This window comes from Hipposideros armiger, unplaced genomic scaffold, assembly GCF_001890085.2.
Source record: "Hipposideros armiger isolate ML-2016 unplaced genomic scaffold, ASM189008v1 scaffold_0, whole genome shotgun sequence".
In the NCBI taxonomy this organism is placed as follows: Eukaryota; Metazoa; Chordata; class Mammalia; order Chiroptera; family Hipposideridae; genus Hipposideros; species Hipposideros armiger.
Window position 1 is genome coordinate 9,749,862 of NW_017731350.1, and position 13,961 is coordinate 9,763,822.

Consider the following 13,961-nt stretch of genomic DNA (forward strand, 5'->3'; position numbering starts at 1 on the left):
GGAACAAAAATGTTCCACTGAAATAGTTATCTGGTTAAGCCTGGCTATATCTTTTTAAAATTTATTTCTTTTAATAACCTATTATTATTACATGTTTGAAACAGAAAAGTGTGTCAAAGCATGAGCTTATTATGTTATCTTGACTGTAAGCCCTGAATAAGCTTTTATTATTCCTGTAAACCTTTCCTCCAACTTTATAAAACAAATACCCCACTACTAAAAATATCAAGAAAAATATTTTAGGTCTTACATTCAAATGGAATATAATCATACCGAATTGGCTGTAGTTGATTAGAGTTCCTTCTACCAAGCTTTCTTTCTATCATGTCATAGCGGGTCAAAAGCACCAGCAATTTCTCACATGCATAGTGATTGGACCACTCCATTTTTTCAAGAGTAAATCTCTATAAATATAATAAAAACAAAACAAGATCTTGTTATCTCTTGGAGATGAACAACACTCTCAGGTGATATTATCTTTTCCTTCAGAATTAACATTAGTTAAGGTAGTATCAATGAGACTATTCCCAGAAAGATCAAGGAGGCATTACATAATAATTAAGTATAAGGGTTCTCAGTCTGAGTGCCAGTATGGTATTTCCCAGATATTGGGTAAATTACTTAACGTCTTAGCCTCAGGTTTTTATTTGTAAAACATACCAAGCTCACAGATTATGAAGATTAAATGAGATTACATGTAATGTGTTAAATATAACAGCAGTGAACATTTTGAATGTTTAATAAATGTTGGTTGCCATTATTATTGCTGTTGTTGGTAGGGATAAGCAATAAGTATTTACAATTTACTGAGCCACTCTGTTTCCCTTGCCATTATTATATTAAGGGTTAATATTAATAATCTCATTTAATCCTCATAGTGACTTCATGAGATAACTAATATTATTTCTATTTTGAAGATAACATATATCTAGTGTCACACAGTAAGTGGTAGACTGTCCAAACTTAAATTTAGGTAACTGATTACAAATTCCAATGTCCTACTATACTATACTGCCTCTCATAACAATATACTTGATCCTGACATTCTCTGGCTCTCCCTCAACATATCCCTGAATACAATGTATCTGTATATGGTATTTATATACAGCATAACTGCGATTTGTTTTATGGTCTATGAAATATGGTTACTGTGTGGCAAACGCATGAAGACTACAAATAAATGCTGGAGAATATCTGGGCAGTCACTAGCTGTATATTTTAAATCTCTCAGACCAATCAAAGTGATTTCCCTTCTTATCTTCCTAGCACCCAATTTCATACTGTAAAGTAAGAACTTATTTTCAGATACCTGAAACAATAATAAATCAGGTCTTTGGTACCTGATTTCCTTGACCAATTTATCCTTGTTCGAAAGGAATTCTTGAATAACCTATCAAGAGAAAAGAAAATAAGGATCGAGGCTTCAAAGTCTTTAAAAAGCTTCTGAAATAAACATATTTGAATTATTAGTTATTACCTCATGGAATGGGAATCCCTCACAGCTGCAAGCTTTTCTGAAAATAGATTATATACATGGCATTAATACAATTAGATTCTGAAATCATCTCATCCAATCTCATTTAATGAAAAATGTCCTTATATATCAATAATATCCCAGCCATAAAGTTTCTCTTTGAATCACTATTAAATAACTAACTTCTGAGATAGCCTAATTTTTGAACAGAATCTAGAAAAGGATTTTGTAAAATGTTACTAATTTAGATATGGGGGAAGGTTATATGGAAATAATTCAACCACAGGTGTCTAACTAGGTCATGCCAGAAAAGAATGAATGAAGAAAAAGCTTACCTCTTGATATTGTTCTCCACAGCTACCAGCTGCCTATCATGCTCTGTCCGGTGCCACTCACAAGGACAGTTGGATTCATAATCATGAGGTTCACAAGATCGGTCAGTTTGACATAATTTGCATCCATTACGTTCGTGATCCTTAGATGAACCTTTATGGAGATACAAAGAAGTATGATTTTCACTGCTTTTTAGAATTATCTTCTACATACATTTTTTTTTTTGGTGCCTTTATTGAATGCTCAAAAATGAACACTGCCTAGCACAGTGCCTAGCATATAGAAGGGTTTTTATACAGTAAGGTTGTCTAGGGTAATAAACACTACAGAACTTACCAGGTTAAAGAAGATCCTGAGCTGTTACTATCATATGACACTATTTTTTTGTTTCTGTACATTACTCTGCTATCTGAAAGTGTTAATTTGTAACTTGAAATTATACATTTATAATTTGGAATTACAAATTATAATTTATAAAATGGAAAATTTTGTGATTTATTTGGTAGCTACATACAAAGAAAGTAGGATATAATTATTAGTAGTAGTATTAAAAAGATTATTTACTTAATAGAGTAATTCTGGAAATGGTTTCTTTAATGAGAATATTTAAAAAATACAGCAGTTAATTACCTCTGCTAATATCCAGCTCTCAGTTATCTGTATAGCTATTTTTAAACTACGATACCAAATAAGGTATCATATGAACAAATTATAACTGTGGCACGAGTGTGGAGCCCTAGTTCCCTTCAAAAGGAAAGTATGACCATCTTCAACATTGTTTTGAGAATACAGAAGACATACATAATTGATATGACCTAAAATTGTATCAAAAAACTATAGAATGGGGCCGGCCGAGTGGCGCATTGGTTAAGAACTGGCTTGAGTGGCGCATTGGTTAAGAACTGGCTTGGGACACCAGAGGGCCCCGGGTTCAGATCCCACATATGAGGGCCAGTGACACTGCCCTCTACAGTTAAGATGCTGAACAACAGCTCAACCTGGAGCTGGGCTGCCATGAGTCGCTGGCGACGGAAGGCTGCAGCCCCTGTGGCAGTGGGTTGCCATGGGCTACCGTATATAGAGCAGCCAGCGTGAGTGGCCAGCAGCCGCAGTGAGCGGCCCTCCACAACTAGACTGAAGAACAAAAGGACAGAAACTTGTCTGTTCCCCTTCCCCCAATTCCCCAATAAAAATCTTTAAAAAAAACAAAAAAAACTATAGAATGGAATCTTATCTACAAGAACATTATTCTTCCATGATTTAACAATGTTAATTAAAAACATATTAAGACAAATAGATAAAACAGAATTTTTTTTTAAAGATGAGCTAACATAATTTCCTAATCTCTCCTGGGAATGAAAGCCCTTCTGATCTACTACATGTCAGTGACACCTTTTTTTTCTACCAAGACTAATGAAGAGGAACTAAGCTATTTTCAATAATGATGAACATGTATTAGAAATTAGTTTTAATGCATTATCTTCACACACAATAAATATGCCCTATAGGATAATTAAAAATCATTTAAGTATATAAATATAAATCCAATATAAAAAAATGGCTTAATTCCACTTTCCCCTAAGACTTAACAGTACAACATTTTTTCTTCAAATGGATTTCTAGATTGAAAACATAATTTTAAGATCTAAATAATTTGGTATCTTAGTTTAAAACTGCACTAATCCGACATGTATCATTTACATTATTTCATTCAATTAACATTTGCTGAGTGGCTCTTATGTGATGTGATACAACTCCTGACTAGGATTCCCAGTCTGTGGGGGAGCTACGTATGTACAATGTACTATAAGGACAGGGATGAAAACATGGGTATCAGACACTAACAGTCTGAGATATCATTCCCTATGTCTGCTTACCTGGGTGTGAACACACAGAGCAATGAGTCAGTTTTTTAATAACTAGTGGTTGTTGATTAGAGTAACAAGATTCTTCATTCCACTGAGTAAACCTTGAAAATAAAAGAAAATGGTTTCAAGAAGAAAAAAAAATAACAAGGTCCTCAAAATGCCATGTTCTCAAATATCAAGTTATTCTGTTCCCTTCTACCTACCTACTTACGAGTATTCTCCCTTTGGTGGTAGATAAAATTGCTGGCCCAGACTGGGAAAACCATCAATTTTTAAATGTGGCCTCAAGGACAGAAGAATTCCAACAGGGGAGGGGAGAGAGTGTCAAAGATGGGGAAAGAGGGAGAGGAAAAGAGGGAAAGGGGGAGAGGGGGAGAAGGGGAGAGAGAGGGAGAGAGAAAGAGGGGGAGAGAGAGAGGGGCAGGCGGGGAAGAGGGGGAGAGGGTGAAGGGAAGGGTGGGAGAGGGGGAAAGAGTATGTGTGTGTTTGTATTCATATGTTCATTCAGTCTTTTATTTTAAAACAACATTCACTTAGTCATATATGTAGGGACAATGATCTGTATACGTCTGTTTTTGATCTCTTTGCTGTGTGCCAGTGTATAAAACAAACAATTATGTACATGAACACTTCTGTATATCAAAATGAGGGTGAAGGGCAAAGTATAACTAAATAAAACATTAAGCTTTTGGTAAGAACTGTTAAAAAAATCCAGATCATTTAAAATTACCATTTTCTTAATCTCTTATGCAAACAGCAAAGACATTATCTATTTAATGAGAGGTTTTAAGAAAAAAAATATATTACTGCTAAAATGTCTACTAAATGAAAGTTAATTTCTGGCTAAAGTTCTAAGTCAACATAAAACCAGCAGGAGGATAGTTAAGTATTTATCATAAGACATAAGTGTTCTGAATTGTTCCTCTACTTACAGAAGTTAAAGTTCTAACTAAAAGTTAAATTATCTCTTCAGTTCATTGTGTAGTAACTGGCACTAAGAGTTATCATTTAGCTTTTGGAATTTCTAACTCATGTACTACAAAGACCAAGTACAAGCTTGCTAAAAATCAGCATTAATTGCTGCTGGCTGCTTGATAAATAATAAATAGAGCTTCAAAAATTAAAAATAGGGGAAAAATCAGTCTAAATTAATCAAAATTAAAATGCAGATAATTATAACAAGAAGTGTCACTTCATTATTTTCAAATGTTAAGACCAGCATTTAATAAAATGTTGCCAAAAGTACAAATTTGCTGAAACTGTTTCAATAAGAATGATTTGTAGTTAGCCAAGTACTGTATTTGCTTGTTTTTCCTTCTTTATGTTACTTTTCACAACTCACAAACGATTCCTTAACTCACCTCCATGTCAAAGTATACCTTTTTTTCCTGCTTTGGCATAGTAATCACTGATATTAATAATGGATTTATTGAAGTCTTAGATCTATCAATAGCTTTACAACTGCAAGAGAAGCATTATAGGAAGAGCACAATGACTTGAACAGTTTTTTCATGGTCTTTCCTTCTTGATTTCTACAATTATCATTTCTTTTCATGTACTCACCATCTCAAACCTACAGGAGACCAAGCACATTTTAAGTCTTCCAGTATCCTAGTTCCTTTTTTTATTCACTTTACACTTTATCATCATTAATATTAATTTTTATAAACCNGTTCTTGTGTATTCAAATGGGGAGCATCTTCAGATAAAAGCAAGCTATTCAATGATGCAGAAATAGATTTCTGCGGTAATGCAGAATCACAGAAAATTTCCAAATTTAACTTAGAAGAGATTTCGCACGTGGGTTTTAAAGTTATGTGTGACTGAAAATTCATATCATCTATTTCTGGCAAATTGTTTTTTTTAGACTTGGTTTTCATGCCTGAAAAGAAAAAAGATATAATTAAAATCTGTTTTATTTAACTTGAGTAAACAAATAAACTAGAGTTCAGATTAAAATCTTCTATGTGAGCAATATTTGCATTTTTTGTCTCAGTGCGTTCCTGGAAAGTGTGTTATAAGTAATTATAACAAAATAATTATTAACCAAAGATTACAAAATATTTTCTTGTAGAAACAATGTTATAGTCAAATTATTTTCCTCACTGAGGTCTGGGGAATAAAGAAACTATATTTATAATCCAAAATACATTAGTATTTTGGTAAGTGGTTAATATAATTATTATTTATATCACTTGGTTAACTTATCAGACCCAGAGCAGAACGATTTACTCTTGGCGTTTGAGCTTTAAAAGAAAGTATGTCAAGACGAAGAAGTAAGTGTTCTCCTTACTCTTGATTTTATAGAACTGTCAGCAAAATTTAGACATGATAGATTCATATAGAATAGATAGCTCCCTATAACATTTGTGTATGGCATAAATAGCTATTAAATGTGATACTTACTTTTTTGTTTTTTCCCTTTAATTTCTAACTTTTGTTTTTGGTAAATAGCAACAATCTCGGGATAAGCTGCTTTAAATAATGATTCTTCTTCTATTGTTTGTAGAACTAATTCTCCATGTTCATCTTCTATAGCATAATGTTCTAAAAGATTAAAAATATAGTAAAACGGCCTTAATTATGGATTTGAAAAAAAGCAATTTTCTAAGTAACTAGTCTTATCAGGTAAACTCAGTAATCCACAAATGGATAATTCATTGCAAATCTTGCTTTACAATATCTCTATTCTAATAAGCTGTTTATTCTAGTACAGAATTGATTTTCTTTTGCTTGACAAGCGCTGGAAAATCACTTTTTAATTAGAACTTTAAATTCTGTTGCTTCAGAGATGGTAGGAGCAGCTTAGAGAATAAAAACCTTTGTTTTGATAAGGTTAGTTGGTTTTAATTTACTACAATAAGTGTTAAAATTTCAGATAAAGAATGGAAATACAGTTGCCTAAAACTTCAACATTAACTTTCTTTAGTGGTAGCTTCTGAAAAGAACAGAACTGAAAGGTTCATCAAAAATATCACAGTAGTCCCTCCTTATCAGTGAGGGATACGATCCAAGACCCCCACTGGATGCCTGAAATCACAGATAGTACCGAACCCTATTTTTACTATGTTTTTTCCTATACATACATACATATGTACGATGAAGTTTAATTTTTGTATCAGGCACAGTAAGAGAGTAACAATAATTCTAATAATAGAACAATAACAATATACCATAAAGTCATGTGAATGAGGTCTCTCTCAATGCATCTTACTGTACTGTACTCACCTTTTCACTTAAAGGAAGCAGGTTATGCCTTCTCTTAGGCATATCCGGATTGTCAGCATCACTACTCCTGCACTTTGGGGCCATTGTTAAGTAAAATAAGGGTGACTTGCACACAAGCACTGTGATACCGTGACAGTGAATCTGATAACCAAGACAGCTCCTAATGGGTGAGTTGCCTACGTAGACAGTGTGGATATGCTAGACAAAGAGATGATTCATGTCCCGGGGGGACAGAGTGGGAAAGCATGAGATTTCATCATGCTACTCAGAACAGCATGTAATTTAAAACTTATGAGTTGTTTATTTCTGGAATTTTCCATTTAATATTTTTGGACTGCAGTTGACTGCTGCTGGCAATTGAAACCATGCAAAGTAAATCCATGATAAGGGGGTTCTACTATACTATTTTCCAGATTGCTGTTTCAGAGCCTATCAATCTCTTGAGGATATACCCAGACTTAGTGAACTCACAAGTAGCTGACAAATGAAAATGGAAATGATTATATGGAAAATACAATAAGATATATAAGTAGAAGACTAGATTTTTCCACTTATCCTATATGACTGCAAAATTGCGTAAGAAGCCAAGCCATAATGAAAATATAGGTTGATGAGGTTAAAGCAGAAACAAATGAACACAGGTGAATTTTAAGTGTTTCTTAGTTAAACTAGCTTGGGTCCAATTCTTCCCTTTAAGGGGTAGTTTCCACAAAGACAAATGAAAGTGGGCACCTAATCCTCAGTTCTAAACACAGGAGATGCACTGCCAAACTAAGTTAATGCCATTTTCTGTCCTGAAAATATACTACAGTTGGTGGGACTGTTCCTAAACAGTTTTCAAAATTCTTCAGCTTTCTGTTTTGCTATTATTACTGCTTAGAATGGTTTATCTAATTCTTTAATTTCAGCCGTCAAAGTTCACCTACAACTTAAACCTTCATTGAGAAACTGACTTTCTCATTCACACATAAACATACAATCTAATTTCAAGGCCAAATGTAAATGAATTTGGGATTCTTTTCCATTTTAAATGATCTGTGCTTTCCTTGTCTTCAGTTTTGGAGCTAATTCTAAGACTTCACTATATTTCTGTCTGTAGCAAAATAAGAGTAATTGGACAACTATAAATTCCCATGAAAACTAAATAAATTCCCATGAAAAGGAAACAATTTGTAGACTGAGTCAAGAAAGGAGAGTAAAATTATCCAGTTGCCACTCAGCTACCTTGATTTCTTTAGACCCGGCTACACGATGAAATCTAATGGCCAGACCATTTGTAGAGTCATTTCCTTGAGAAATATAAATCAAAACTATTTCCATACTATTTTCTTAAACATTAATTACAAAAATGACAATGTAAGACATTAAAATAAAATTACTTAGTTTCTCATATTTATTATTAGTCAAAACCTATTTAAATTGCACAGCTAAACTATGAAAGTAATCCTTGGTGCATATGATAGGTTTCTTCATTTCTTATACACACACATATGTTTTACATATGTGTACTCACTAAACGTACATGGTTAAATGTTATAAATTCTCTTTAAAGTGAATACATACCAGGCTTTTCCCATTCTATTTCAAAGCAATGAACTCCATTTCTGATCCGGTTTTTAACAATGCTGAAAAAACAAATTCAACTAATGAGGTTCAATTGCATAAGTTATCTGGAAATTTTCAATTTGTAGATTGAATAATTCAATTTCCATTGACTTTTATTCTATTTTTATAATATTTTTAGAATATTATAAGAAATTACCAGTTATTTGACTAATTTATTCAAAAGACAATTTTGTTAGATTCATAGAGCTTACAATTACTAGATCCTATGAGTGGGTTGTTCCTTTCATTATTATTCAATGTTCCTCTTTTACATAATAATATTTTTGTTTTAAAATTTATTTTGTTTCTGTTAATTTTGCAATATCACTTTTGTAAATATTTGCCTGGAAAATCTTTTAAATCTCTTCATTTTCAAACTTTGTGTTGTTTTATTTTGTACATGTCTTATCAGAATATTGCTGAATTCTGTTTACTCATCCAGTATAATGTCTTTTAATAGGTGAGTTTAACCTGCTTACATTTATTGTAATTTCTGACATAGTGGGACTCATTCATACATCTTATTTTGTGTTTTCCACTACCAATTTTCCTTTGCTAGTTCCCCCTTGTTCCTTCCTGTATTCTTTTGATTTGGTAGTTTTATTTTCCTATTTTATGTATTGGTTTAGAAGACAAAGAGTGTATTTCTAATGTTTTACCCTTACATGTTTACATGCATACTTTGGGAGTTTTAGGTTATTATCATCATCATATATTAATCATCAAGCATTATGCAGATATTTATTTATGTACATAGTTTTTCCAGTCAGATTATTAAATTAGCTAAATATGTTTTATCAATATTATGCTGACCACTATTTCTTGTTATCTACAGCTTCCCTCTGGGTTCAGTTTTCTTGTTGCTGAAGTACACCCTTTAAGTGTTTTTAATAAAGGTCTGTGAGTGGTAAACTCTTAGTCTTCATATGTCTGACAATGCCTTACCAATGTCTCGGTTGCCAATTATTTTTACTCAAAGCTTTGAAATATTACTCCATCATCTAATGGCATCTATTAGTGTCATGAAATATGTGTGCCATCATCTTTTCTTTGTATGAGTTTGTCTTTTTTCTTTGATACTTTTCCCCAAACTTTTTATTTTGTAAGTTTTCAAATCTTTAGAAAAGTTGTAAAAATAATACAAAGATTACTCACATACGCCTTCACTGAGATTTACCAATTCTCTGTTTTAGTTCCTCCACTCACTTTACATTTTTGTTCCTTTTCTGGAACAAAAATGTTCCACTGAAATAGTTATCTGGTTAAGCCTGGCTATATCTTTTTAAAATTTATTTCTTTTAATAACCTATTATTATTACATGTTTGAAACAGAAAAGTGTGTCAAAGCATGAGCTTATTATGTTATCTTGACTGTAAGCCCTGAATAAGCTTTTATTATTCCTGTAAACCTTTCCTCCAACTTTATAAAACAAATACCCCACTACTAAAAATATCAAGAAAAATATTTTAGGTCTTACATTCAAATGGAATATAATCATACCGAATTGGCTGTAGTTGATTAGAGTTCCTTCTACCAAGCTTTCTTTCTATCATGTCATAGCGGGTCAAAAGCACCAGCAATTTCTCACATGCATAGTGATTGGACCACTCCATTTTTTCAAGAGTAAATCTCTATAAATATAATAAAAACAAAACAAGATCTTGTTATCTCTTGGAGATGAACAACACTCTCAGGTGATATTATCTTTTCCTTCAGAATTAACATTAGTTAAGGTAGTATCAATGAGACTATTCCCAGAAAGATCAAGGAGGCATTACATAATAATTAAGTATAAGGGTTCTCAGTCTGAGTGCCAGTATGGTATTTCCCAGATATTGGGTAAATTACTTAACGTCTTAGCCTCAGGTTTTTATTTGTAAAACATACCAAGCTCACAGATTATGAAGATTAAATGAGATTACATGTAATGTGTTAAATATAACAGCAGTGAACATTTTGAATGTTTAATAAATGTTGGTTGCCATTATTATTGCTGTTGTTGGTAGGGATAAGCAATAAGTATTTACAATTTACTGAGCCACTCTGTTTCCCTTGCCATTATTATATTAAGGGTTAATATTAATAATCTCATTTAATCCTCATAGTGACTTCATGAGATAACTAATATTATTTCTATTTTGAAGATAACATATATCTAGTGTCACACAGTAAGTGGTAGACTGTCCAAACTTAAATTTAGGTAACTGATTACAAATTCCAATGTCCTACTATACTATACTGCCTCTCATAACAATATACTTGATCCTGACATTCTCTGGCTCTCCCTCAACATATCCCTGAATACAATGTATCTGTATATGGTATTTATATACAGCATAACTGCGATTTGTTTTATGGTCTATGAAATATGGTTACTGTGTGGCAAACGCATGAAGACTACAAATAAATGCTGGAGAATATCTGGGCAGTCACTAGCTGTATATTTTAAATCTCTCAGACCAATCAAAGTGATTTCCCTTCTTATCTTCCTAGCACCCAATTTCATACTGTAAAGTAAGAACTTATTTTCAGATACCTGAAACAATAATAAATCAGGTCTTTGGTACCTGATTTCCTTGACCAATTTATCCTTGTTCGAAAGGAATTCTTGAATAACCTATCAAGAGAAAAGAAAATAAGGATCGAGGCTTCAAAGTCTTTAAAAAGCTTCTGAAATAAACATATTTGAATTATTAGTTATTACCTCATGGAATGGGAATCCCTCACAGCTGCAAGCTTTTCTGAAAATAGATTATATACATGGCATTAATACAATTAGATTCTGAAATCATCTCATCCGATCTCATTTAATGAAAAATGTCCTTATATATCAATAATATCCCAGCCATAAAGTTTCTCTTTGAATCACTATTAAATAACTAACTTCTGAGATAGCCTAATTTTTGAACAGAATCTAGAAAAGGATTTTGTAAAATGTTACTAATTTAGATATGGGGGAAGGTTATATGGAAATAATTCAACCACAGGTGTCTAACTAGGTCATGCCAGAAAAGAATGAATGAAGAAAAAGCTTACCTCTTGATATTGTTCTCCACAGCTACCAGCTGCCTATCATGCTCTGTCCGGTGCCACTCACAAGGACAGTTGGATTCATAATCATGAGGTTCACAAGATCGGTCAGTTTGACATAATTTGCATCCATTACGTTCGTGATCCTTAGATGAACCTTTATGGAGATACAAAGAAGTATGATTTTCACTGCTTTTTAGAATTATCTTCTACATACATTTTTTTTTNGTTCAGTTTCTTTCATATATATCTTAGGTTTACTTGATATGTTGGCATCATTTTTCTTGAATTGGGCTGGTTTATGCTTCTGAGAACTCGGCTTCATTTTCTGAGTTGCATTCTTAGCTTTCCCCAACACTGGGACACTTTCCTCATCAGAGGAATGTCTGTCAAGGCAAACACTTTTCTTCATTACAATTTTCTGGGTGGTCTGCACATCAACTTTTCTACTATGATCTGAAGAGGTATTTGATGGTCCAGCTCTAACGTTAAAGGTCTTTACTATCACGTTATTGACAGAATAAGGTATAGAAGTATTCACTTTATAGTTTTCTTGAAACAGCTGGTCTCCTTTTAGAACCTGACCATTTCTAGATTCATTTTGCAAATAAATTCCTACAAGACCCTTTGAGAGATGTGCTGGACAATCAGAACTACTGTCAGCAATACAAGGTTCTTTGACTGTACTCAGGGACAAAGTGTTCTGGTCCATGTCTAGTTGTACATTAGCCTGAGGATGCGATGACTTTCTAAGCATTCGCTCCTTTAAAGGCAAATCCTGAAGATATAAGTCAGTGATGCCAGAAAGCCGGTGCTCCTCAGGGTTAGTCTTTCGAAGATCCCAATCCAACACTTTATTAGTGTTTGTGGTGCACCATCCTGGTTCACATGTCAATTGTCCTGGGGTGTTTTTTAAGCTATCAGGGATGGGAGTTTCAAGTTCTGATTTGAAACTGTGAGACAAAGTGTTCCTTGAAATAGATGGAGAATTACTAAAAGAAGTACCTTCCCAGTCAATGGTGCTCAAGTCAAGATCAGCAATCGTGGATACATGATGGGGTGAGGTATTGGGTTGACTAAATTCTGAAATCANATTTTATATACAGCAAGTGCTCTGCCAACATGATGCTTTCCTAAAACAAAGTGAAACCTGACTCAAAGCATTTTATATATCTTCAGTGGAATAAAAAAAAAAAAACCACACCCAAAAAACAAAATTACAACTTCAGAAAAAGCACAGAAATGCAAAAGTATTCCAAGTTTGAGTCTAATTTTACAACATGGCATAACGTAATAAGCACTACATTAATAAACCAAGATTTCATCTTCAGTCTTGGGAAAATCTCTTCACGTCTCTGGGCTTGTGTTCTAATCTATAAAACAATGACAGTGCACATGTGGGATGAGGCAGGACGATACACATTTTAGTAAAAAGAGTTGGACAGGTAAAATTCTCCACAATTTGTTTTTAAACCAGCTTTATTGTGATGGAATTCACATACCACAGAATTTGTCTATTTAAATTACACAATTCAAAGGTTTTAGCATACTCATTGTTTTGCAAACATCACAATCCATTTTAGAACATTTCCATCATCTACCCACTCATCCCAAAACCCATACCATTGGCAGTCATTTCGCTTCTCCCTCCTTAACCTCCATCTACCCATCCCCACCCCCACTCACGGCAACCATGCCATTTTCTGTTTCTATGGATTTGCCTATTTGGAACATTTCATGTAAGTTGAATCATACATGTGGTCTTTGGTGACTGGCCTCTTTCACTTAACGTTTTCAGGGTTCTTCACGTTGTAACATTTATCAGTAATTCATTTCCTTTTATTGTCAATAATGCATTCCATGGCTAGACCACATCATGTTTATCCATTCATCAATCGATAGGCATTCGGGTTGTTTACACTTTGGGGCTATTATGAATAACACTGCCATGGACATGTGTGTACAAGCTTTTGTGTGGATGTGTCTTCATTTCTCTCAGGTGTATGTCTGGGAGTGGGTCTGCTGTATCACATGGCATAATAACTATGTTTAACTATCTGGGAAACTACCAGACTTTTCCAAAGAGGCTCCCCCATTTTACATCCCTACCAGCAGGTTATGAGGGTTCCAATTTCTCCACATCCTCACCAACACTTGTTATTACCTGTCATTTTGATTCCAGCCATTCTATTAGGTGTGAAGTGGGATCACTGTGGTTTTGATTTGCACTCTTCTGATGACTAATAATGTTGAGAATTTTTTAAATGTATTTATTGGCTATTTGTGTATATTCTTTGAAAAGTCTATTCACGTATTTTACCCACTTTTATTTGACTTATTATTATTGAGCTATAAGAGTTCTTTATACAAGTCCTTGTAGATACAAGTCCTTTATCAAATTTATGGTTTGCAAATATTTTCT

At 33.4% G+C, this 13,961-nt stretch overlaps 1 protein-coding gene across 1 annotated transcript; it reads right to left on the minus strand.

The window, feature by feature from the left end:
* Positions 1–239: 239 nt before the first annotated feature.
* On the minus strand, positions 240–13,175 carry GEN1 (GEN1 structure-specific endonuclease). Its single transcript, XM_019660119.1, has 14 exons — positions 13,163–13,175; positions 11,546–11,696; positions 11,214–11,250; positions 11,046–11,126; positions 10,010–10,140; positions 8,467–8,528; positions 6,082–6,222; positions 5,346–5,557; positions 3,887–3,897; positions 3,685–3,776; positions 1,810–1,960; positions 1,478–1,514; positions 1,310–1,390; positions 240–404 (listed from the first exon to the last, which is right to left on the minus strand). Exons 1-14 carry the CDS (start codon positions 13,173–13,175, stop codon positions 240–242), a joined length of 1,365 nt encoding a protein of 454 aa, XP_019515664.1.
* Positions 13,176–13,961: the final 786 nt, after the last annotated feature.